This window comes from Anarhichas minor, unplaced genomic scaffold (genome assembly GCF_050575085.1).
Source record: "Anarhichas minor isolate MPS153535 unplaced genomic scaffold, ASM5057508v1 ptg000012l, whole genome shotgun sequence".
NCBI lineage: Eukaryota > Metazoa > Chordata > Actinopteri > Perciformes > Anarhichadidae > Anarhichas > Anarhichas minor.
Genome location: NW_027466458.1, coordinates 1,954,343 through 1,979,147, shown reverse-complemented (window position 1 = coordinate 1,979,147; position 24,805 = coordinate 1,954,343). Strand labels below are relative to the sequence as shown.

Below are 24,805 nucleotides of genomic sequence, written 5' to 3'. Positions count from 1 at the left end.
GTTCTTTTTTTTAATAGAACGCAATCAGGGCTATAGCCAAATCCAATTTTTTTTATCACCGTGCCGGGTTTATCAACCCAGTATAGAAATCCATGTCAGTCTCTTACAACTGTGGAGGAAATGAGTTGGTTTCGCCAGCCAGGTTCAGCCCTCTCCTCTGCAGAGGTGCTGCATGGGGAGGACTCGCACCGTGCCACTGAGCTAAACCCCCCCACGGGCATTAGTTTCGGAGAGCTTAACACCAAAGTCCCCAGACTCAGGCGTTAATTCCAAACCTTCTTGATTACATTACCCTTGTCAGTCAGTCGTGCTTACAAGTGAGCCCATAATCTTATCAGCTGATGAGTGTCTCTCACAGCCCCCCCCCCCCTCCCTGCACCAGACTTTACCCCTGAGCAGAAATGTGCAGCAAAAAAAAAAAAGAAATGCAATTGGCTCCTCAAACGCCAACTGGATGGTACATTGCAACATGTGCACAAACCGCCCATCCCATCCCACCGCGCTGTGCTCTACTATTTTTGACTCCCCGGCTCGTGCCGTAGAAATGTGTGAGAGTGTGATGCCTGTAGCGGCAACAGGAGACAGTAACACATGAGGACATGTCAAGACTCGCACCCTCGGCTGACATCTCAGCATTCGGGCTCAGCTGACTGGCTGTCATGATGGAGACGCACACACACACGCACACACACACGCACACACACACACACATATATAAATTGCATGAGGGGTTCATGATCTACATGCCAGAGGGGAAATTATGGGATTGATGGATCTTATGAAAACAAGCATACAGACAGATTCCCCCCCATATGTTTGAATATACACACACTCCGCAGCTGGGTTCACCGGGTCCAGTGTGCCAGTGGGGAAATAAGCGATTGATTGATTTTATGAGTAACTATTTTTAGTCAGAGTGATGGATGTTTATGTCTTTTATTGATCAAGTCGAGGTGTGGGTCTGAGGCGTTCTTGGACGCCGGGTCGTGCACTGATTAATCAGCTGTTGGAATAAAACATCCCGGTTTACATTTTTTGGTGCATTAGCATTATTTCAAAAGTATTATAAATTAGAAAATCAACATTTCATTGCAAATTCAGCAATATATTAGCATCCGTTTGCAAATGTGGCCGTGATGAATTGCACTCTTCTCATGCACCACTCCATGATTTCTTACTACTGCGTAAGCAAATCGCTTATTTATTAGCACAGTGTGTAATTATAATTTATACGGATTTTCACACTGACGTTGTGTAAACTTGTTGATCTGGCAAAGCCGTTTCTGTGGTTTTGTGTGTATTTGTGTACGCATGTGTGTGTGTATGTATGTATGTGTGTGTGTGTGTATGCTTCTAAGCAACAAAATGACTATTGTGAGCACAGCTCCAGGTGCCTAGCAACCGAAATCGCTCTGTTTCCCTGGCAACCGTTGCCTCGCACCCACTCTGTGGGTGATTGGCAGCCTTGACAACGGAGACGGGATTGACACTTGACCTCGCGTGCTGAATGGGAGAGAGAGAGAAAGCGGGAGCGAGGAGCGGTTGGGGGGGAGAGAGGGGGAGGGAGGCAGTGGGAGGGGACGCTCGGGGAGACAGAGGAGACACTAAGTGATAATCATTCCCCATTGTGATCCTCCTCCAGCGGGTTTCATAAGGCCTCGTCAATACCCCCCTCCAGCTGCGGTCCATCGCGCATGCACGGACACTCTACCTGGGTGGAGAGGCCAGGCGGGCACTCCACATCTCATCTATTATCACTCAGCCCTGCCTGGTGCACGGCCCCCGCTGCACTGTGTCCTCTTTCATTTGGGATCGGCCTCATCCATGGGCTCCGCGGGGAGGAGCGGATGCCGGACTCCTGAAAAATGTGTCACGACCACAGATGCCAACGGGAGATCAGAAGCCGCGTGCACCCGAGACATTTTACTTTGGAACTGGCACTGCCTGGTGTCTCTAATCTCATTTTTGTAAGTTTTCTTAAAACCAAAAAGTTAATTGCTGAATCCACCTGTGAACCTGGCATTTGTACCTGTGAAACGGTACAAACTCAAATAAAAAACAACACACACCTTTGGTAGTCACCAAGTGTGTTTTCACCTCATTCAACATTTAGTAGAAATTATACTCAACAAAGGGTCATTTAAGGTGCTTATTATCTACTGATGATACTGACAAAATAATTAGTGGATGTGATTTTAAAGCTTAATTTCTTCAACAGTGTAATTAAACCTCAACTGTAATTCTGAAGTTGTCCCTCCATTTGTCACCAGCTGGTGGTGCTCAGTGCTGTACAGGATATGTATGTCAATATCATCACTCTGTCCTTTCCCGTTCAACCATTAAAAAAAAAAAAGACTTGCATTCAACTAAATCAAATCAAAGTCAAACCACATCATCACAAAAAGAAAGGAATGAAAAAAATCCAGAGTTGTGTCAGTAACAAATCTACTCTCAAAGTGGCATTAAAACGCAGTACATCAAGTTCATTATACAATACAATGAAAACCAATAGAGGCGAACTGGTATCAAGTCTTATTGCTTCTTTATTTCCAAGATCACACTTATCAAGTGTATTACATTTTATTAAAAAGCAGCCTGCTTTTCAATACTATTGGCTGCTGCATAGGAAAATAAACAGTCAATATCAACGTTTGATTTCAGGATAAGATTACACTATTCTGTAAATATTCACTTCATAATAAAGATCACTTGATTGTTTTTTTGCGATTTTTTTTTTTATTTGAAAATATAAGCCCAAAAGATACAATCAAATGAAAAACTGAATGATTCAAGAACAGTTCAAAACCTTTGGTTTTAGCAGCTTAGCGTAAATCTCACACATTCCCGTTCCTCGAACCAGTGGAATGACCCGATGTTGTGACACAAATGTCTTTATGAGGACGACTGTGGACACGACCAGTAACGTCACGCCTGAACTGTCAGAGTGTATGATAATGAGATCCATACAGGTCTCTCTCTTGTAATGCTACCCGAAAAGATTTAACTCTCTATTGGTTTCACATTAAAATGCCAAGATGGGAGCCCTTTCACTTAAGTTACAGGTCGCTTATTAAAAATACAAAAAAAAAAAAAAAATATCTATCGGTTAAAAAAAAGTAAGCGGAACCCTGCAGAATAATACTATTTAAAAATAGGATTTTTGAGACGCACACAAAAAAAAAAAAAAAATGTATATTGAAAATAGAAAGCCCCGCTCAATGTGTGAAGACAAATCCGGTCACGTCGCAAATATCAAAACCGAAATTGTGTCGTGTCGCTACTTGCTGCAGTTCACACAAACTAACTCTGTAAGTGACCATATGGAAACCTCAGAACAATTAAAAGTTTCCTAAATGTCCTCTGACCGGCTGGATCCTATTGGGCCACGTCCCCATCCTCTTCAAGTTCCTCAAAGTCATCCAGCTCCACGGGGGCTACTGATTGGCTGATTCACAGGCATCTATCCAATCGCTGTACACGTCGACTGGCTCCGACAGATCTGAGGAGCAACGGGTTAAGGCCTCAAAGGGTTTTGTTGCTGAAGAGTAAGAGCCTGTGCAGGATGATCTGTACTTTGCAGAGCAATGCAGATGTTATTATCTTGTGAAATAAGTGTGCAACATCAGTCACATGACAACAGGTGGTTGTATATGAAGGGGAGACCACAACCAGCCCCCAAACTAATCGTAAAGGTGTGAGGGGAGGAGGTCTCCTAAGCCATGCTGGGCCCCTTTGTGGGATCCAGTTGAAAGTGCAAACACATTTTGTTTAAATACTATTATTAGAAAAAAACTTTCACACTAAAAGCTACTAAAATAATTGTTATATTTCTGTCATTATTTGTGGCATCATCTAAAACCCATGCATGAATAGGGATACAGGTAATGGGGGTCTGGAACTCCTCCAAGCAGACCGTGCATGATATGATTCCAGTATTTCTGGTTCTCTCCCTGTTGACGGAAAAACAAAAAGTTTGGCAACAATCACCTTTAGAAATCAACGAATCAAACGTGAGGCAGGCCGGCGTTTGCTGTCACTTTACGTACATTTTGACGTCACATGACTTCTCGTGATTGCAGAACGGACAGGTGAACTGAGAGTCCAGATCTCCCGTCAGCTTCTTCTTCGGAGGGGGCTTTCTCTTTGACTTGCGGCGACCCATTGCACACAGTGAGTCGCGTCTGTGTGGGAAAGAGATACAAACAAGCAGCTTCAATAAGTAGAACACGTGCGACGGTTGAATAGCACCAAAGATACAATCCCAAAGACAACAGAGAGACAACTCTCGACTAGAAAACATCTCCAGCTGCTGCTCCGTATTGTTAGCAACTAAAGTTAGCAGGCTATCGTTAGCATGTTTGTTTTTGGTCTCCTGCAACGTTACAACACAATCACCTCGCGATAAAAAAAAAGGCGAATTAATTAAACGGACTCCGGTAAGAGAGCATCTTTGGTTGTGCCCCAAGTAACCGTAGGGATTAAACTTGATCGTGATTGTTTAATGTTATCCAGTAAAAGCTTAATCTTGTTTACCTTTGCTTTCAGAAAATACACGTTGCGGTGAGGTGGAAGAGGCTTCCTCAAAGACCCGGCACCCGCAACTGTGTTTCAGGTTAAGTGATTGGAGGAGAGCATGTGCTTCACAGCCAGTCATTGGCTCTCTGGCGTGTCAGTTATGTTGATTGGCAAATGCCAACACCGGAAGTTAGCATCCCGCTGCTTCCCTTGGCATAAATAACAATGGGATCTTTCCATTGAATTTTGGATTTTTGCGGAAAATAAACGCGGTGGCAAACTCGCGTGCATGATACTAAGACGTTGTGTTCAGCAAGATAATATTTACAGATGAACACCGATTTAATTTATTTTGAAACAAGTAAAAAGCTAACGTTAGGCTATCAAGGAACTACACCACGGTCGCATGAGCGCGAGCTTGCACAACGAGCGGACTGGTCGCCGTGATGACGTTTAGTAGTCTCGTTTAGCCACTTGTGAGACACGTGCAAGCTTTAAAAAAACACGAGAGGGAGCGAGTATTCACTGCTGTGTTTTATGTCGTAGAAAAACCACAGAGTTTATTTCGAGCTTCTAACCAAATGCCCATTCAAAAAACCTATTGACTTCGAGACGAGGGAACCGGAAGTGCAAAAATGCTAACTCGTGTAATATCCACAGCAGTCTCAACTGTACTGAGTCCTGCAGCACTCCATTCCCACGTGGTGGCGACAGAAGCTAGCTCTCAGGTCTGGTGTGTTGTCTAAACTCCTCCCGTTATGTGTTTTGACATGCCCTGCGAAGTTAAGTAAATATTAAGTTGTTAACTCTTAATACATCTTGGCAGTTAGCGTGGTTTAAATGGTTTTACTTCGTGGTGTGTCTTCTCTCCTCAGTGTTTGGTGTTGATGTGGTATGATGACTTATAAACCACCATCACCTTGTAATCGGGGTCAATGAGGAGCGAGAAAACACTGGTTCCACCGTGTTAGTTAAGCCAAAGTTAGTTTTTTTTTTGGAATGCATAATTAGCTGGTTTAACTAATTTAGTGAACTGCTTTGCTTGGCTATTAACTAAAGCAACGTTACTGTACTTGAGTGCAATGTTGAGGTACTTTTACTTGAGTATTTCCAATTTCCATTCTGCCCAATGAGTACTTTTACTTTGATTCTTTAAGTATATCTTGCTGTTAATAAGTAAGATATATTTTTTAACAGAGCAGTATGGCCAGACATGAGCAGAGTTAAGAGTGCTTCTTCCACCACTAATTGAGTAACATGAAAGAAAGTGAACACCTCATTTTGAACTTTTCAAGTCAGGATGCAAAATATGAAAGAAAATGAATCATAAGTTGGTAAATAATCAAATTCACCATTTATAAAATTTGTATAATTACATTCAGTAGGTGTGTAATTTGTCAGACATGATTATAACAACATTCATATAGGTTTCATGCAGAGTTATAGATATTCTGTATTTGACATAAGATTATTATTACATTATATTCATCATCGACTGATCTGCTGATCATTTTTGCTTTATTGTTTCTGTCTCTAAAATGTCAAAAAATACTGGTAAATTACGACCGAACCCCAAAAAACATGTTTGCAAAACCGACAACGTAACCATAATTTACTCTTTATGATGCCTGTATGCAAATGTCAAGTCATCATGTCAAACAAAACCCACAAAACATTAAATGGTCATATATAAAGTTTGCATTCCAGCACACGTGTGTCCCTTAAACGTGGTTCTGTTTTGTAGCCAATGTCGGGGATGTGGACGGTGAAGGTGCTCGGCCTGGGTGTGGTGGCGCTCTCTCTCGGCGTGGAGCTGCTCGTCCGGCTCCTCCGGCGCCTCAGGCCCCTTAGGACCCTGAACGAGGTCCTCTTCTTCCCCTCAGAGGTTGCCTGTGTGGAGCACGTCTTCACTTCCCTGCCGCGGTGAGCGAAACATACTCGCTGCACCGAGTAAAAGGAAGCTGTGTGTGATTTTTCTCTGTATCGCTGTCAAGTGTGTTGTAATAATGGCCACTGATGCAAAGAAAAATTCATAGCCCCTAGATGCTTTCGGTAAGTGGATTTAGTCAGCGTAATCACCATTTCTCATCCCACTTGTTTTTCACTTAACAGGGCTGTTCTTTTACCTACTGAATATTTTTTTTATTCACATAAAATAATACTTAGAAAACCAAATTTAAACACAAGTATGAACCACTGGGTCTATTTGCGTTTCTGCCGGCTTGAAAACTGCATTATTTCTGCTAAATAGAGTTATTTTAACGCAGCAGTGGGTTTCCTCACTTTCCTCCGCACAACCTGGGTGAGCAATGTTGGAATATATATTAAAGGGACAGAAAAGCATGCGGGATATTGAGCACACTCTGCAGTTGATGTGACGATAAGTACAAGTCTTATTTTCTCTTGTTTTCGTCTCCTCCAGCTCCTGTCTCTGCCCGTTGCGTCATGGCGCAGAGACCTCTCTGTCCCGTCTTCTCCGCCGCATCCTGTCCGCCTCCTCCTCCCTGGACCTGTGCATCTTTGCCTTCTCCAACGTAAACCTGAGCAGGGCCGTGCTAGCGTTGCACGCTAGGGGGGTCACCGTCCGAGTCCTCACCGACAAGGACTACGTCGCCATCACTGGCTCCCAGATAGGGGTCCTCCGCAAGGCCGGTAAGGGAAAAACAAATCTGATTATTTAAAAAAATCAAATAAAAAATCATTGTGAAGTATATAAACTGTGTGACTTTAACAATCACTGTGACGAAGCACCCTTACAATTTCACAAAATGGGGGACCAGGGAGTCATTTTTAGCCCTCCTAGAGATAAAAAGTCACGCTAAGCCTCCATGGGGTCGTTATTATGGACATATTTCTCCTGAAATACGGGAAGGATGACTGGTCTCACTCAATAACAGGTTCCTCCGTCTGTGTTCCCGGACTATGAGTGTCTTTGTCAGTAAGTCCCACGGGGTCCCTGTGTGATGATAGGAACTGTCTGGGTGAACGGAGGTTTCCACTACGAGCCCTCCTGTGAGCTCTGAGAGCTCTGAACGATTTTTGTGTCACGAGTCACACTTTCTCTCTCTCGGCCCTCTGCATTTACTAAATTACCGCCACTGTATATTGTTAAGTAAGAATTAAGTAAGTAAGAAATTGGCAAACCGGGCAGCAAATTTCATTAGGCAAAGTGTTTCTAAGTGTGTGTCGACTGCAAACCTCGTGAGAGCCACTTTGGCACAAGTGGACAATCCACTCCTGTTTTCATACTGAATCTGTTTTGTCTGCAGAAACCTTTTTTTTTTTTTATTATTATTATTATCCTCAAATAACTGAAGGTGACTGGTTTGCTGTCACCAGTTTGGGTACGGGCAGGGAGAACCTTCCAGAACCAAAACTTTGAATTTCACGCAGAGCGATTAGGGGGTCAAGGGGATAAGTTCCTTTGCAAGAGAAATGGACAGTTAAAGTGTTAAGTGTTTCTTAATTTCTTTAAAGGGGCGTGAACATACCCTTTCATGAGAGGATTTGCATGTCTAATCTCTCTCTGAATTTTGTCTGCACTCCAATGTAAAAATTGCTCGTGTGACGCAAACCGACATCAAATACCCGAAAGTAATCTTTCTGTCTAAGATGGTTTGTACTGTACCCAACTCATGACAAACAATTTCTGCACAAAAGATTAGAAAAGCATTTAGTGTTCGAACCATATTCCGTATTATAACCAATATTATTGTTTTTTTACTGTATAAGCTTGGTTTATGTAAAATAGCTTCTTCAGTTAAGCTCATTTTTAGTTACAATATCAACAATATCATAAAATTCTTCAAAAAGCTGATAGCAAGAGATAAGTAAGTAATCACAATAACCATAAGTAAGGAATCAGCCCAGGTTTAAAGTTGATTGTCATATTTTTACAGCTCCTTTGCAGGTTTTTCCATCCCGATGAGTTCTTCTGCTCCGTCTGGAAAAGGGAAAAGAAACAAGCGTCCTATGGTTTTATGGAGAGGATGAAAACATTCATTCAATACAATTACATTTATGTTGTATAGCCCAAAATCACAAATTTGCCTCAGAGGGCTTTACAATCTGTACACATGCGACATCCTCTGTCCCGGGACCCTCACATCGGTACGTCTATGTGACCTCAAATGTTAAGTGTTGAGAGCTTTTGATGAAATGACGTCGCTGTGGGGTTGAATAGTGAAAGTTGAGACGTTTAAATGCATTTAGATTTGCTCTACACATATCACAGCTGCTTGGGTTCAGGTCAGCGCCGTCCGTTCAGAAACTGGTGCTTTTGGTGTTTTGTCTATTCGTACTTCTCCGTTATGTGTTCACACAAAGCAACCTGTGTAGTGCCTCCATATTTTAATTTGCGACATTCTCCAACCTCTGCTCCCCCATCAGGGATCTGCGCGCGGTGCGACGCCAACTCCGTCTACATGCACCACAAGTTCGCACTGGTGGACGGCCGGCTGCTCGTCACCGGCTCCCTCAACTGGACGCGGACTGCAGTACAGAGCAACACGGAGAACGTCCTGGTCACCGAGGAGCCGGACCTGGTGCGACCCTTCGTCCAGGAGTTCCACAGGTTGTGGGAGAGCAACGACCCGGCCAGGTGCTTCCGCCCCAAGCGACCAAAAGTCTGACGCCAGATCCTATACGACGGAGCTTATCCACGGTCGAGGTAGAAGGTATGCACGTTGAGTCTGGCCAGGCTAGCTGGGCCACAAAAATCAATGACAGTGATGGCTTTTGACTCTTTTACTTTAGTTCAGAGGACTAAAAGTGACAATGTTGCTGTTCAAGATGATGGAAAGTTTCATGGTAGTTTTGTTTTAAATGTGTATCAGAAGAGTTGTCTAACTTACCAGACTGAGTCTGCGGTTAAGAGTTCCTGTTTGACTTGCTTTTGTTTGGCACAGGCCTAAGATTTTTTTTATTCAAGTTCATGTTTTTTTATATTATGTCACAGGTTTACAATAATTCTTGTTGCATTTTTTTAAAAGATCTCCCCCAAGGTGATCAAATTCATCTTATTTCTTTATGGTCATAATGTAATGAATCTATTACATGATACTTTTTCTCCTTTAGGACTAAAGGGATTATCTAGGCTAGTTAGGAATTTGAGTTTACTACCTTTTATTAAAAACAACAAAAAACAATCATCCACAGCTCACCCAGTGTATGAGTCTGCTCTAAGTTGCAGTGGCTGTATAAATCCAGTGTATTGTTTATTGCGTGCTACTGCTCTCAGGGACGAGGTTTTGCCGAGCACCAATAAAAACCCTCTTTCACACTGCAGTTTTGGCAGGTCTGTTGCATCACTGCCCCGCAGCTGCAGTTTTTTCTGTCTCTTGCACCAACATGATTTGCTTTGACTCAGGCGTTACAGCACAACAACTTGCTGGTATTCTCAAAGCTTAACAATGCCACCCTTTGAGGTTTACAAAAAAACCCGAGCTGATCTGTTTTGTACATGATTAATGTGCCTGGGTGCATGACTCCTCTGCATTGCTCCCAGGCAGGATGACGCTTGCTGATAAAGGCCAGGACCACTTGGGTTTAGTCGAGACTTGTTGTATTTCATCCATTTGCATCTCGTCGTTCAGCGTATGAAATGGGAATGTTAGACTTCAGGAATCAGCTGCTGTATTTTATCCACGGTGTGAAACTGCGGTGTAAAGGGGGTGCATTCAGCTGGGAGTCATGAGTTTTTGATGCGTTACTCGTGCGTAATGCCTGCGCCGTTCAACACATATTACAGCAGGGCCAGAAGTTTACTATTGCAACGGCATTAAGCGCGACAGAATAATACCGGAAGTGCGGTGATTGGACCTTCAAATTAAAAGTTTGGCAGGACAAACGCGCATGCAAAATGAGTCAATGTAGTTCCATACTGGTTTCAAACTATTTTGATGAGTCACCTGGTTGATTTTGTTGTAATATGAAATACTTTTAATAATTGATGAATTGTTTAGATAATTTGTCATACAATATTGCCTAACATTTGATGTTTCCAGCTATTTAAGTAGAAATATTTGCTAAGTGTCTTTTGTTTATATTATTATGACTATATTATCTATGTTTTTTTGGGGGGACAAATGGTCGGTTAAAACCAGCCATTTGAAGATGTCACCGTGGAGCATTTCTCACTAGTTAGTATTCTGAACAATTACTCCATCTAAACAAACAAAACATTAATGGGTTAGCAAAACAAGTACTGGTCACAGCTCTACATACTACCTTTGCTGAGTGTAGTTGCTATAATCTATAGTAGCTCTATGGTACTACTCTATAGTATGAACACTTGACATGATCACAGAGGAGGATGAAAAGCAACAGTCATCATAGACTGTATGTAGTACCCAACATTGCAATGTTAATGCACAAAACAAACAAACAATGACAGCGCACATCTGCTCCGAAGTTGCTTTAACAAATAACTCGCAAAACGTTAAGAGAAAGAAAAGTAGTGGTTTTATTTTGACAGTCTCTACCGGAAGTTCTTCATATAACCACGGCTGACTTGACTGTGGATACACCGGTGGCGTCCCAGTGGCAGGCACATGCACAGCCTGGAGATCCGGGAGCGGAGCGCCTGAAGTGGAGCGGCCGACGGCAGCGCACGCCCATCGGCTTACAGGTAGAGGTGGAAGACCGCGGGACGGACGGAGGAGACGGACGCATACACGGCAACCAAGGTGAGTTTAACGTTCACACGGTAGTGTGAACGTTTTTGATGTTTTTTGATGGCACGAGTTCGGAGTTCGGCTACCGTATGGTGGGACAGTTTAGGCAAATTAGTCTAACTGTCAGTTGGCTAGCGTCACTCAACTTAACGTATATCTCGGGGAATTTTGTTTTCTCTTTGTGTTTGCAGTACATCAGGGCTGGTTTGTATATAAATCATTGGATTGATTCCAAGTGTCAACAAGTGCATGACCCCATGTGTCCTCGCGCGAACAGTATCCTGGTCTTGCGAAGTGCACACACCTTTTTCCATGAACTACTTCACCCCAGATGTCAACAGAGATGTGAAGTGACATGTTGCTTCCTATGCGAGATGAACACCCAGCGTTATACACACACGGCAGTGTTGCCTGTTCTCATACTAACGCGTGGAGCATCACCGTTCTGCTGAGTGGGTACAGCAGCAGGCCGCCAAGTCCCCTCTTTATGGTCTTGGAAGTGGTAATGCTGAGCTGGTCTCCAGAGAGATCACAGGACTCAGCTCTGCCTCTCTGAAAGAGGAGGATGTGTGGATGAATGGATGGGTCAGCCAGCCTCCTTATGATGCAGAAAGATGGGAGGAAGGAGAGTGTGGAGTGGATGGATGATGACAGCAGGGATGCACAGATGGATGAAAATGAGAGAGAGAAAGAGAAGATAAATATGGGCGTGTGTTTAAATGGGTCGATGGACGGTCAGATGGATGAGATGCACAGGGAGGGGATGAGTCTATTGCCCCCCCCCCCCCTTCTCGTCCACCGCTCAGCATCCACCGACCCCAGAAGTGTATGCAGTGCGAGGCCGCGTTGACGGGTGGACGCAGAGAGTGAGCAGCAGGTGACGGATAGAGAAGAGAAACAGTGGAAGGATCTCGCCCCGGTTCATAGCACAGGGATGAGAGGGATGGATGGATGGGGGGGGGGGGGGGGGGTGCATTTCTCTTTTTAAAAAACAACACCTCCATTTAACAACATCAGCATCTGCTCAGCTATCAGAGTGGATGAATTTCAGGCACGTGAGGGTGAATCCTCAAATAGCTGAGATTCCTCACTGACATTCAAACACACGAGTACTCTGTTACCACATCAAACCCCCCTCCCCCCTCGCCAATGTAGGCAGTTTATCAGCTGAGCACATAGTTGACATACTTGTTCTTTAATACGCCGGTATATAAAGGAAACCCTGGACGTTGCACTAATCCCATGTCTTGCTCATTTTTTCAGTTGCCATTAGTTAACGTGACCAAATTCCTCACATTCACGTTCCCTCCACAATAATCTCTGTTAAACTCTTTTTACATGCTTCTTATTTTCCATTTGGGCTACAACAAAAGATTCGGTGTCATTATCAGTTAATCTGCAGTTTTCTTTTTTTTTTTGGTTAACTGATTGATTATTTTGTCCATGAAGTATCAGAATCCAGTGGAATAATGTCCATCACGGTCTCCAAAAGCCCGAGTTCATGTCATGAAATCACTGACTTTGTTTCGTCGTAGTCCAAAATGCAAAGATATTCAATCACCAGTCTCGTAGACAAAAGAAATTACTTCAAAGTGTTAATCATTTACATAATAAAAAAGATAATAAAGAGGAAAAAATAACCAAATATTTGCATAATATTGTACTGTTTTTGACTAATACATTATCAATTAATAAAAATAAAATAAAACTATTTGGGTACAGAAATAATCAGGCTATAGTCATTAATCCTGGCTTCAGGAATTTACCTGTAATCACTTCTTTGTGCTGACGTCTCCTGTTTCTACGTGGGATTTCTCTTCTATTTTTGATAAACGATTATTTTCATCACCAGTTGATTATGTTTGCTGTTTAATGGATGAAGTGTACATAATGCCAGGAATTTATTTTTTCATTTTCTTGTTGTGTTCGACCAGCAGTCCAAAACCAAAAGACATTCAATTTACAATGATGTCAAACTGAGAAAAGCAACCAATCGTCACATACTGAGAGCAAAGAATTGTGGGATATTTAATTTATGAATGAGCTTCACAGTCTGTTCATACAGTCGGGAGTGTGACACACCGTTCTTCTACGTCCTCTGATAGATGGCTCTCGCCAGAGATCCAGGGGAGCAGAGAGACGCAGCCGACCAAAACTTTGACTACATGTTCAAGCTGCTGATCATCGGCAACAGCAGCGTGGGGAAGACCTCCTTCCTGTTCCGCTTCGCAGACGACTCCTTCACCTCGGCCTTTGTCAGCACAGTGGGCATCGACTTCAAGGTCAAGACCATCTACAGGAGCGACAAGCGGGTCAAACTTCAGATCTGGGTTCGTTGGGGAAATCTCTCACATGTGCTGTAAACACAAGTCGTTTGTAAAAGACCAAGCTATGTGACTTTATTGTAGTTTAAAGCAACATCTTGAGATGTAGAGTAACAGGATTTTTCTTTATCTTTTTTGACCTTTCTTAAGTGGTTTGTACTCGTTTAGCTTGCCAACTTATCCTGGCATGAAAAAGCTAATTAAAAATCCCTTACTCTCCTTCACCTTCCTGCTTTCAAACTGTTTACCGTCACGCGCTGATAGTGTGGTTTCTCCTCTGCAGCAGGAGGAAAGCGTGAAAGCCTGGCAGATAAGGCCAGAACACACTGATAGATGTTTGCTCAGTGCAGAGGCAGAGACGTAAAAAGCTGGCACACTGTGTTTCAGTTCGGCCAGGTTTAACTCTTAATCAACCCGGCACATAAAAAGTTTGAACAACTCTGATATTATAGACTATGTGCTGCTACTTGTTGCAGTTGCCCGGAAAAGTTGGAGTTCGTCACCTGGTTTGGCTCTCTTTGAATACCCTTAAGGCTAATTTGCTCTATTGAACCAAAGCTATATATCTGCAAACAAACTCTTTTAGGACTAATAATTAGGACTAATATTTTTGCATCAAAGATGTTAGTGTTTGCAAGTCTTTACTGTGTATTTGACTATGTTCATGTCCCTTCAGACATTTTCTGGATTAATAATAGAAGAATAGAAAACAACATGACACACAAAAATCCTCCATTTAAACCCAGATTAATTTAGAATTACCCATCTTTCCCATTCATTACAAGGAATAAAAAACTATATACATTTATACAGTATATATATATATATATATTTATTTATTTTTCCGCTAATGTGTTTAGGAAGGAACAAAATTCCTTAACATATTCCCATCAAATGGCTAAAATTGACCCACTACATCAGAAAAGCCATATATGGATCAGCTGTATATAAGTTAACAAAGTGACTGGGTTTTTGAAGGCTGAAATTCGTCATTTTGCCATCTTGGTTTTTGATCATTGACATCTTTTTCTTTCTTTTTTCTTTAACCAGAAGTGAATTTAGTACAACTGAAACGTGAATAAGACATTTTTAGGCCAAGAAAATTAACTGAAAACTCACTGTGAAAGGGTTAAAGTTGTAAGACGAAAACACTGACAACTCCCAGACCTGACGACGTCGTGGTAGCGACCTGTCAATCACAAGGTAGCCCCGCCCTAAAGCATACCCTGCTTTATGGTCTATTTCATTCTAAATGGACCATAAATACTAAATGAACATCATGCTGTATCGAAGAAGACTTGAAACTAGAGATTGAGAACATAAACTCATGTTTACAATGTTTACTGTGGTAATAAATCAAGTGAGGAGTAGAGTCATATTCTCATAGACTTCTATACAATCGGACTTCTTTTTGAAACCAAAGAAGTCGCCCCCTAATGGCCATTAGAAAGAATACAAGTTGAAGGCACTTCAGCATCGGCTTCACTTTCTAGTCCCTGAGGTTGCTGGCTGGTAATGAAGCATAGAATCATTATTTTCTCAATGGTGCCCAAGTATTGTGTAAATAGGACAGCAGGGTATCAAAATCATCGAGGATAAAGAAAAAGAACCAAAAGTCTCTTTGTTGGCCACCTCTAAACAAGTCTGAGAAGAACAAACATTATGCTAATTGGTTATGTTTAACTGGATAAAGAGTCTAGTTAGCCTCTGGCAGAGGTGTCAGTTTAGAATCATCATCAAGGTATAAAGAGCTTTCCAAGAGAATGCTCAGGAAGCGTTTTCACTCCCCACAGTAGATAAAATAATATATATATATATACTGTACAGAGCAAACAGGCTTGCTGGCACTATATCAGCAACACTAAGCATACAACACTGCAGTCTATTTCATGCCAGGGCTGTAATTCACTTGAGGTGATTATCTGGGGTTGAGAGGTCCTAAAATACAGCTTCCAGCGATGGCAGAGGGAATCGTGCTTTTGAAGGCGTTGTTGCGCAACACGGATTGTTTATCCTCCCCACGTTCCCTAGTTCGCCCTCTCACACGCCGTTGCCTGTCACGGATGCGGAGTAAACTCATTCCTCACACTCTGCAGCTAATGACAGTCGATGTTCAACATCGTCCCCAGACGGCGGGGGTTCATGAAAGATGCATGGCTTTGAGCTGCCGGAGCTGAATGTGCTTACCGCGCAGACTGACTCCGTAGGACAGATCTATTACTGAATGCTGTTGGAAGGTGAGGGCTCAACCCCACACTACTCCATCCAACACTTAAACAGTTCAAGGCACAGCCGAGAAGCATATCTCGGTGTGTATATATACAGGGTGTGGCAGCATCAACACATGCCGGGAGGGATTGGCTTCTGTTCCACCAGAGTCATTGATTAACCCCGTCCTCTCCTCTGCTCCTCTGGGGTTTCAGCAACATAAGGTCGCAGACTTTCTCAGGTTGTGCCATGTGTTCACAGGACACAGCGGGGCAGGAGCGCTACCGGACCATCACCACAGCTTACTACAGAGGAGCCATGGGGTTCCTGCTGATGTACGATATCACGAGCCAGGAGTCCTTCTGCGCCGTACAGGACTGGTGGGTGGACCAGTATTCACATGTTGGCCTGCGTATCGGCTGTTATCATATAAAGTTTGGGGGTCGTCCCCCAAGAAAATGTATTTGTGAGGTTTTTTGACTTAAAGCTGTGTCATTTCACATCATTTTGGACCATTATTGTTATTATAGATAACGCCCTAAAAGCTGAAGTACAAAACAGTCATTGAATTATTATTTTCTTATTTACGCGTATCACAGCCGTCATATGAACATTTCATTCTTCTGGCAATGCATATTGCACATTGTGTATATATATATATATATATATATTCTACTTTTTCCCAGGAAAAAGGTAAGCATACTACTTCCTCCACTACTGTTTAAAGATGAACTGTCTGTATATATATATATATATATATATATATATATATATATATATCACACGCCATATGGAAATGTAAAAGTATTTGTTGGGCAGAATAGCCCTTTCAGAGTGTTATGTCGCTATATACGTCATATTACAGGAACATTATTTCTGATGCGTTAATAAGTAAGTTGAGGTGGAGTTGGTTTCAATCACTTGTAAGTTGATACGTTTTGGATGTAAAATCATAATGTGCAAAAGTCACTTTACCTCTCAGACAGAAGTGGTAAAAAAAGTGCAATATTCTCCTCAAAACATGTAGTGAAGTACAAAGTAGCATGAAATTGAAATACTCAAGTGAAGTACTTACACACTGTACTTAAGCGCAGATCTTGCGTAAATGTGCTTTGTTACTTTCCACCACTGGCTGCAGGTAAATACAGTAAAGTTTGTTTATTGTGTGAAAACATTGCTTTGCTGTTTCCCAGGGCAACCCAGATCAAGACGTACTCGTGGGGCAACGCTCAAGTAGTGCTGGTAGGCAATAAGCTGGACTTGGAAGAAGACAGGCAGGTCCCCGCCGAAGACGCCCAAAGACTGGCTACAGAGCTCGGTTGGCGCACGCACACACACACACACACACACACTTTTAACACGCGCTCAGCAAGAAACACACGAGACAAAGCTCCTCTCCTTCCTCCGCTCTCCGCAGGCTTCCAGTTCTTCGAGGTCAGCGCCAAAGACAACGTCAACGTGAAGCAGGTGTTTGACAAGCTGGTGGACGTCATCTGCGAGAGGATGAACGAGAGCGTCAACGGCGACGCCAGTCCGTCAGCCAATCACATGGAGGCCGGCCTGAAGGAGACGCCCCGCAGCGGCCCGGGCGGCTGCGCGTGCTGATGGCTGGCAGTGGGAATTCACACAAAGCTGGTTTCACAGTCGCACGCACACAGACACAGATTACCGGATTGTCCAAAAATGATCATTGTAGATGTACTTATTCATGTTACTGCAATACTTTAATGGAGGATAATGGATTAATGGAAAATACTTTTTTGTTGTCATTTGATCACTATTTGGTGATGACTCCCGCCTCGTTGTCATTCTAATGTGACTGTTACACTGAGATGCCAAAGAGCTGCACTGAGCGGCTGTGCCTTTTCTTTTTCAACCCGTCACCTCTGCTTCAGTACTTGTTGTTTAGTGGGTGAAAGGCACCTGTTGCAGGTGAGGATGTAACTGAATGGCAGGAGCATTGTTCGGGGGATGTCTGGGATTTTGACCTGTGTCATGCCGCCCCCTTGTGGCTGCTGCATGGAAATGCATCACTGTGACTCATTACCGCACACACTGTGTGTCCTGTGAACTTGTAGTCCTGCTGAGGAAGAAGGAAGTTCAAACATACCTAAAGGGTGCTGTTTCATTACAGTCTTATTACTGTTTTGGAGGGATATTCTCATTTGGTTTTAATTTCTATTTTTCTTTTTTCTACCTATTTCCTTTGCCAGGTTTATTGTGTCTCTATACTTGTGGATTAAAAGATGTGGGTCCGTACAGTACATCTGTTGGTTTTCATTTGCACAAAGTCTGTTATCTTAATGTTATTTTTCTGAATTAAACAACGCTTCTAAATAATGAGCATAATTCTTTATGCGTTTCTAAGAAATGAGTCACTTTAATATGGAACAAGAGTCAAACATTTATTGTTTTCTCCATTTATTAGCAAATGAATTATTCCTCAAGTTTATGTTTGTATAAATTATTAATTTATTTAGGCTTTTGAGCTTTGTGTTGAATTCAACAAACCATTCATAAACATCAATATTATATATTTACAGGTTTCTGGTCATGAAAGTTTATGTTCTATTTTTGAAGGGACTTTGGTCACCAGGAAGTGTTGCTTGGCCCAAAAGCAAAGTCGGTGACGTCTAGGGCATGAACCCTTTTTTCTTTTTGTGTGTGTGTGTGTGTGTGTGTGTGTGTGTGTGTGTGTGTGTGTGTGTGTGTGTGTGTGTGTGTGTGTGTGTGTGTGTGTGTGTGTGTGTGTGTGTGTGTGTGTGTGTGTGTGTGTGTGTTTGTGTACTTGTGTACTTGTGAAAAGATAAAGGGGCATGTGAAAGCCTTGTTGAGCAGACACTCCTGATTGATCAGACCTCAGCGGACAGACAGACAGAGCTGCACAGGTAAGAGCTTCATGCTTTTTCATACTTTTAATTAAATCATCCAACTATATGATCAACAACAAAAAAAAACTTTTATTTCTTGCATAAACCTGCCTTAAAAACACATTATGGCGAATTAACATATGACATGATGCAGTATGTTTCTGACAAAGAGAACTTTTTCAGCTACTTAAGTAATAGAACTAAAGGATGATGAATGACATTTACCTCGAGGTAGCTGATAACCTGATTGTTGTTATTTTGTTTGAGTAGTTGAATATCATATTTGAATGGGTTCACTTCAAATATATGACACTGTATTATATTTACCAACAAACTAGTTGAACCAAGAATCGTCCAACTCGGTTCTCTTTAATGGTATATAAAAAACTAAACGCTACATTTCAAATAAAAGAGTTGATGTCGGAAATTTAAAATGTTCTTTGACTTTCTGATTTAGCCTCCAATAAACGCATTCCAAACAAACATGACTTGTTTCCTGGTGATATAAAAGCATTTTATGGCCTCTTGGAAACGGTCTCTTCCCACGGAATATTACAGCCAAAGCTGCAATAAGGAAGATAAAAGGATCAATAACTATATAACTGAGCTCATATCGCTGACTCGGAGAAACAAAGTTGTTCAAGGTTGGGGACAAGGTTGTTAGTTTTATGGCTTTTCTGGGCAACTTGCAGTGTGACAACCAGTAAGCTGACAAGATGACTTTTCCTTAATTACCTAATCATTAACTCATCGGAGGACATTTCAATAATTGCAACCATATCATGACTCATGATATGGTTCATGAGTCATGATATGGTTATAACATGTTCATGACCTATACTTACTTGGCACATTTTAAACCTGTGTTTCATAAATGTTATGGCATTCTGCATTTCAAGTTGTGAACATATTTAACATTGTGGAAAAGACACTTTATATAGTGGTAATTTAATGTTAAAATTGAAAGAGAGCGCTACAATAAAACTGCTCATACAGTTTTACAATGAAAAGGAGGAAGTGAGTTTTCTGCCTCTCTACCAGATGGAGACTACATGTGTAAAGAGGAAACCCACAAACGTTACGGTTTGCTTGTTAATCCTTTAAATAACTTGCAGGCAAGGCACAATTTTAAAAAACAAATAAGTGTTGATATGAACGAGCAACTTAACTCACACATGAACCGAAACCCCGTGATTAGGTCAGCAGGACAAACCTGCTAAATGTAAAGGAGATTAAGACCCCTTGTGTTTTCCTGCCAGTTCCTGTGGTTAATGTATAACCAAAGCAAATGCCGTTTGACCCACGTTGGTGCCCGCTTGTGTTGTCAGCCATTCTCATACCAATGCTTTTTCTATGAGAGGCAAAATGCAAAGTTGTGCAGTTAACCAAAATCCCCTAAGAGATCAATAAGGAAGTGTGACCAGTTACACTATAATTTAGCGATAGGCTCAGTTTAACAACCTTTTTTCTTCTCTGTTTTATTGAAGTGTGAATAGAAGAAGAAGGAAAAACAAACGCCAAGATGTGTTGCTCCGGCTTTCTCAAAGTCATGATGTTTATCTTCAATGGCGGCATCTTTGTAAGTTGCAAAAAGAGGAAACTACTTCTTTTCGACTTCTGTTGCCCAGCTCTTTTTCATGTTGGCCTGGTCCCAGAAGAAAACAGACGAGAGAGCACCAGCAAGCTATTCACTTTGGCTTTGTATACAATTCTCCTTTACAGCAATACGTTAGCTGTGTACTTCCTATATTCAGCGATAGCTGAAAGGAATAGTTTGACATTTTGGGAAAAACACACAAGTTATTTTATAAGATTGATACCACTCTCGTGTCTGTAAGCTAAAGATGAAGTTACAGTCAGGAGACAGTTAGCTTATAGCTTAGCATAAAACTTCTTTTTTTTTCCCAAAGAGTGCTGCCTAGTCCTGCCCTACTGCGCTGTGATTGGCTAGTACTGGCTAGTATTACTGTGCTGTGATTGGCTAGTACTGGCTAGTATTACTGTGCTGTGATTGGCTAGTACTGGCCTGTACTACTGTGCTGTGACTAGTTTATAAGGCCTGCTTCCTGTCTTTATGCTAAGCTAAGCTAATTCCAAAAACTATTCTTTTTATCTTTTTTTAAACATTTTAAATAATTATCAGGCTGAACTTGTGATCACCTTTATAATGACTCATATCCACAGTTCATCACAGAACAAGTCTTTTTTATGGAAGGCCTACAACACAACCTTTTTTAGGATTCTTAACTTTTGCATTTTCCCGGTTATTAACTCCTTTTCAGTATGTCTGCAATGCATATTTTATAACACTTTACCGTTATTTCTCCATGCTTTAAAGCCACATCCTTGTATCCTCTCTCTACTTTCTTCTTTCTCCCTGTTCTTTCCTCACCCAACACACAGTTGGCAGGTGCATGCATCCTGGGTGTGGGAGTGTGGGTGAAGGTGGACAGTAGTTCTCTGCTGGGTTTGCTGGATAGCGTGGAGGGCACTCCATCTGGGGTATCCCAGCTGGTCAACGTCACCTACCTGCTCATCGCAGTGGGCGCCGTGCTGCTGGTCATTGGCTTCCTGGGCTGCTGCGGAGCTATCAGGGAGAGCAGGTGTATGCTGCTGACGGTGAGTGATGTTTGCCAGATCAACTGCACTGGATAGGACTGAAGGAACTTATCAAAATATTATCATTTTTTTAGAAACGTTTATAGAAATTTGAAATAATGCCACAACCTTTTAGACCTTTTTACTTAAAACATAATGGATCACAATATTAAATAAAATAATCTGATTTAATAAGATTTAATAAATGTCTTACTTGTGGTAGTATGAGGTATGTTCAAAATGACATAAACCTTTTTTATTAGAACTGAGGAGAATAGAGAATTGCCTGTATATCTGAGATTTTGCGGATATGAAATGTGAATTCTGGTAACTGTAAAAGTTTATGTTTTCTGACGGTTATTTCACCAGAGAAGTCAAGCAGAATGCCTTCTCATTCGGTCCTGGTATGAATGTGCAAAATATTTTAGTGTGTGGCTTTAGGTTTGCAGTACAAATCTGATGAAATGCTCTTCGTGTCTGACAGGGAAAGTTTTACAGCATCATTTATGATTTTCTCAACCATCCAGTTCTTCAGCATTGTGCTGATTATCTTCCTCATCGAGGTAGCGGGAGCTGTGGTGCTGCTCGTCTTCAAGGATTTGGTAAGTGGCTCTCGAGGATCCACTTGGCAATAATTGTCATTTGGTCAGATTTAGTTTGAAAAACCCTGAAGAGCTTTGCTAAAAAATGGTGTCCTATTCAGGCCAAGCAGGTTCTTGATCATCTGGAGGATGACGTTAAAGCAAGCATTAAAAAGGAGTATGGAGAGAATGAAGGTTTCACCTCTCTCTGGGACGCCACCATGAATGAGGTACTGCATTTTGAATCTATCTTTTAAGTGAAGTAAAGTCCTGACGTGTACTCACGGTTGATGCAACCTTTGAGACAAAAGTAGTGTCTCTTTTATCCCACAGCTCAGCCAACACTAACAGGTATTTGATTACTTGAATATACTTGGATTTGCGCTAAAGGCACACTTTGTTACTTTGCTACAGTGAAAAGAGTAATCGCCCTATGCTGATGACCAAAACTGTCTTCTTTTCCAAATTTCATGGGAATGTGTATTATTTTCTTTTACATTTTTATAATCTACACCTCTGTCTACACTGTAGCATCACAGCAGTGGAGTTAAGACTATTAAATTGTGTTTTTGTTAAGATTTGGGACTAACACTTGTTGTGGTTTCCTTCTAGTTTAAGTGCTGCGGATACAAGAACTACACAGATTTCTACGGCTCCGCTTTTTACAATGCCAGCGAAGGAGATCGCTATCCAGTCACATGTTGCAATGAAACCTTCGCCGTGTGCGATACAGACAACGCACATAAGTCGGTACGAGACCACTCTACTCTGGGTTTAACTCAGTGCGCGTGACCAACAAAACCATTCATTGTGACGAAGCGCAACAGTCAATTCCTAATCTCTGCTCAAACCTGGTGTTTCCCTTCCAGATGATTGATGGCTGCTTTACAATGCTGCTGCAGCTGATAGAGGACAACGCTGTGATCATTGCAGGGCTGGCTCTAGGAATCGCTGCTCTAGAGGTATCAGTATCAAATATACATTACAAAGACATTACATAGACTTTGGCCACAGAGTTGCTTTTATAGAGCGGTATTTGAATGAAATATCTTTAAATTGTCATTTCTTTTACTTTATCTCTCATATTGCCATGTCCTGATAAATAGAGACCGGATTTGCATTGCTAGGCAACATCTCCAGTTCATGTTTACTTCCTGTCGCCTGATGTCATTCACATACACAAGAAATAATCCCTCTGTGACATGGTCTGCAAATAACAATAATGATAACTTGTTACAATACTTGTCTGTGGACACATAGTGACCTTTGAAGCGGCTATAATCGATATTTTTACAATAACAATTTATCAAATGACAACGTGAGAGGGGTTGCTGGGAGCGATTCACAGTTTAATTTCTTGTTATTTGACGGGGTTATTTGTTCAGGCCACTAAGGATTGCTGATTTTAGTGCCACACTATGTTAACACTGTCACTTCCTGGGAAATATTGCCAGCATAAATTGACTTGAACTCTCAATTTAGGCTGTTACAAACCCTTTACAACTGATTTACTTTTAAACATCAAAATGGTTCAGTTGTGACCCAGTGCCTGGGTTTTTCAGAAATCTATGATTCTGCAGAGTATATCCTACAGAACGTTGTTAAATCTGTTACTTGTATCTCAGATCCATTACACTGTGTTTAGATAATGTGTTGATGAACTGTTGTCTTCACAGGTTGCTGCGATGGTGGTTTCGATGGTCCTCTACCAGAATATTGGCAACAAGGCGTGATATTTCCTGTTGGGATGAGATAACGACATTCTAATCGGTGGAGAAATCGTACTTTTAGGCTTTAGCAGTTCTTCTATGGATGAAGTTTTTTTCTATTTGATTCAAAACAGACTGATGATCAGACAGACAAACTTGTAATGCTCTACATGCGTTATGTAGAGCATTAAAATGGAGAGGTAGTCAATGCATCTAATACGTTCTTAGTTTCAGAACTATATCTGTACACATTATATACGGTGATTTATTTATGTTTTAAGAAGCAGACATTGTATGTGCTGATACATATTAGTAATATGTGATGATGCACAGGGCAGAAATGATCTGCACAAGTTGTTTATTTCCCTCACACTCACTGCAAACTGTAATATAATGAATTTATTTTTGTATATTTGATCATATTGAAATAATAAATATCACAATATCACCTCCTTCTTTTATTTGCACTGTGATTCTGGTCTTCTTTGGCATGTTTTCATATGTTATATTAGGAAACATGCAATACAACTATGTCAGAGGATAATGGTTCATTTATTACCCATAGATTCTGAACAAAGCATAAAAAAACAACTAAAGCATCACTTATTAGAATTTGAACTGTAATCAAGTGTTGACTTTTCCACCAATGTTTAATGGTTTTAATTTTAACATTTTGAAAGTTAAAACTTCAAGCCATATTACGTTAGCCCGCTGCACGCGACTTCAGTAGTTCTACACAGTTTCGTCGAGCTAGCAGCTTCTGCTAACTCCAACTATTGCTAAACAGCTCAATTTGAACCGCTTATTTAAAAAAAAAAAAAGAGGACTCGCAGCAGGATGGTTGTGAGACGTTTGGTGGCTCTGGGAATGAAAGAAGCGGCTAACGTACATCCTCATCGTCATGATGCTATCGTTAGCAGTCTTGCTAACGTTACTCACAATGCAATGCACTGCCACCGGCTTCCAAAAAGCCGAATGAGGGACCTGCCGCTCAACCAAAACTGTTAACATTCCCAGCTACTGTCACAGAGACCGCGCTCACTCAACAGCAATTTGTATGGGAAGTTCAAGTGGACTCAATATAAAGTACGAGACTCAGCGTTTTGCAAAGCATTTGTCCCCAAAATGCACACGTAGTTAGCTTTTCTAAGAAATGTCTACAACAATTGGAAACGTGTCAGAGATACGGACTACGAAGACAATCAACCTGTTCTACTCAAAGCTAAAGTTTCTGTGAAGAAGTTCTGAATTGAAGCATAATGGTAAGGAGAGTTATGTGCAGTGTTGGATTTATTATCGTGTTATTGTCTCTTGATAGGCCTGTTG

At 41.6% G+C, this 24,805-nt stretch overlaps 4 protein-coding genes across 7 annotated transcripts; 3 read left to right on the top strand and 1 right to left on the bottom strand.

Moving 5' to 3' along the window:
• Positions 1-2,525: 2,525 nt before the first annotated feature.
• Positions 2,526-4,666, bottom strand: LOC142948278 (transcription elongation factor 1 homolog). The gene is made up of 4 exons (XM_076090190.1): positions 4,534-4,666; positions 4,047-4,181; positions 3,880-3,950; positions 2,526-3,499 (listed from the first exon to the last, which is right to left on the bottom strand). Exons 2-4 carry the CDS (start codon positions 4,160-4,162, stop codon positions 3,435-3,437), a joined length of 252 nt encoding a protein of 83 aa, XP_075946305.1. The 5' UTR covers positions 4,163-4,181; positions 4,534-4,666; the 3' UTR covers positions 2,526-3,434.
• A 215-nt stretch (positions 4,667-4,881) lies between these two features.
• pld6 (phospholipase D family, member 6) lies at positions 4,882-9,801 on the top strand. Of its 4 annotated transcripts, XM_076090188.1 has the most exons (5): positions 5,194-5,243; positions 5,391-5,496; positions 6,260-6,438; positions 6,938-7,167; positions 8,905-9,801. In XM_076090188.1, the coding sequence occupies exons 3-5, from the start codon at positions 6,263-6,265 to the stop codon at positions 9,144-9,146; spliced, it is 648 nt and encodes a 215-aa protein (XP_075946303.1). In that variant the 5' UTR covers positions 5,194-5,243; positions 5,391-5,496; positions 6,260-6,262; the 3' UTR covers positions 9,147-9,801. The 4 variants fall into 4 exon arrangements, with proteins under 4 accessions (XP_075946300.1, XP_075946302.1, XP_075946301.1 ...); XM_076090185.1 differs by lacking the exon at positions 5,391-5,496 and having other exon boundaries at positions 4,882-5,243; XM_076090187.1 differs by having other exon boundaries at positions 4,882-5,496.
• Positions 9,802-11,014: 1,213 nt separating this feature from the next.
• Positions 11,015-18,505, top strand: LOC142948277 (ras-related protein Rab-3D-like). The gene is made up of 5 exons (XM_076090189.1): positions 11,015-11,201; positions 13,295-13,519; positions 15,983-16,101; positions 16,915-17,039; positions 17,139-18,505. Exons 2-5 carry the CDS (start codon positions 13,295-13,297, stop codon positions 17,324-17,326), a joined length of 657 nt encoding a protein of 218 aa, XP_075946304.1. The 5' UTR covers positions 11,015-11,201; the 3' UTR covers positions 17,327-18,505.
• On the top strand, positions 18,375-23,927 carry tspan34a (tetraspanin 34a). The gene is made up of 8 exons (XM_076090184.1): positions 18,375-18,609; positions 20,079-20,170; positions 20,995-21,210; positions 21,717-21,791; positions 21,893-22,000; positions 22,383-22,520; positions 22,640-22,732; positions 23,447-23,927. Exons 2-8 carry the CDS (start codon positions 20,114-20,116, stop codon positions 23,501-23,503), a joined length of 744 nt encoding a protein of 247 aa, XP_075946299.1. The 5' UTR covers positions 18,375-18,609; positions 20,079-20,113; the 3' UTR covers positions 23,504-23,927.
• Positions 23,928-24,805: the final 878 nt, after the last annotated feature.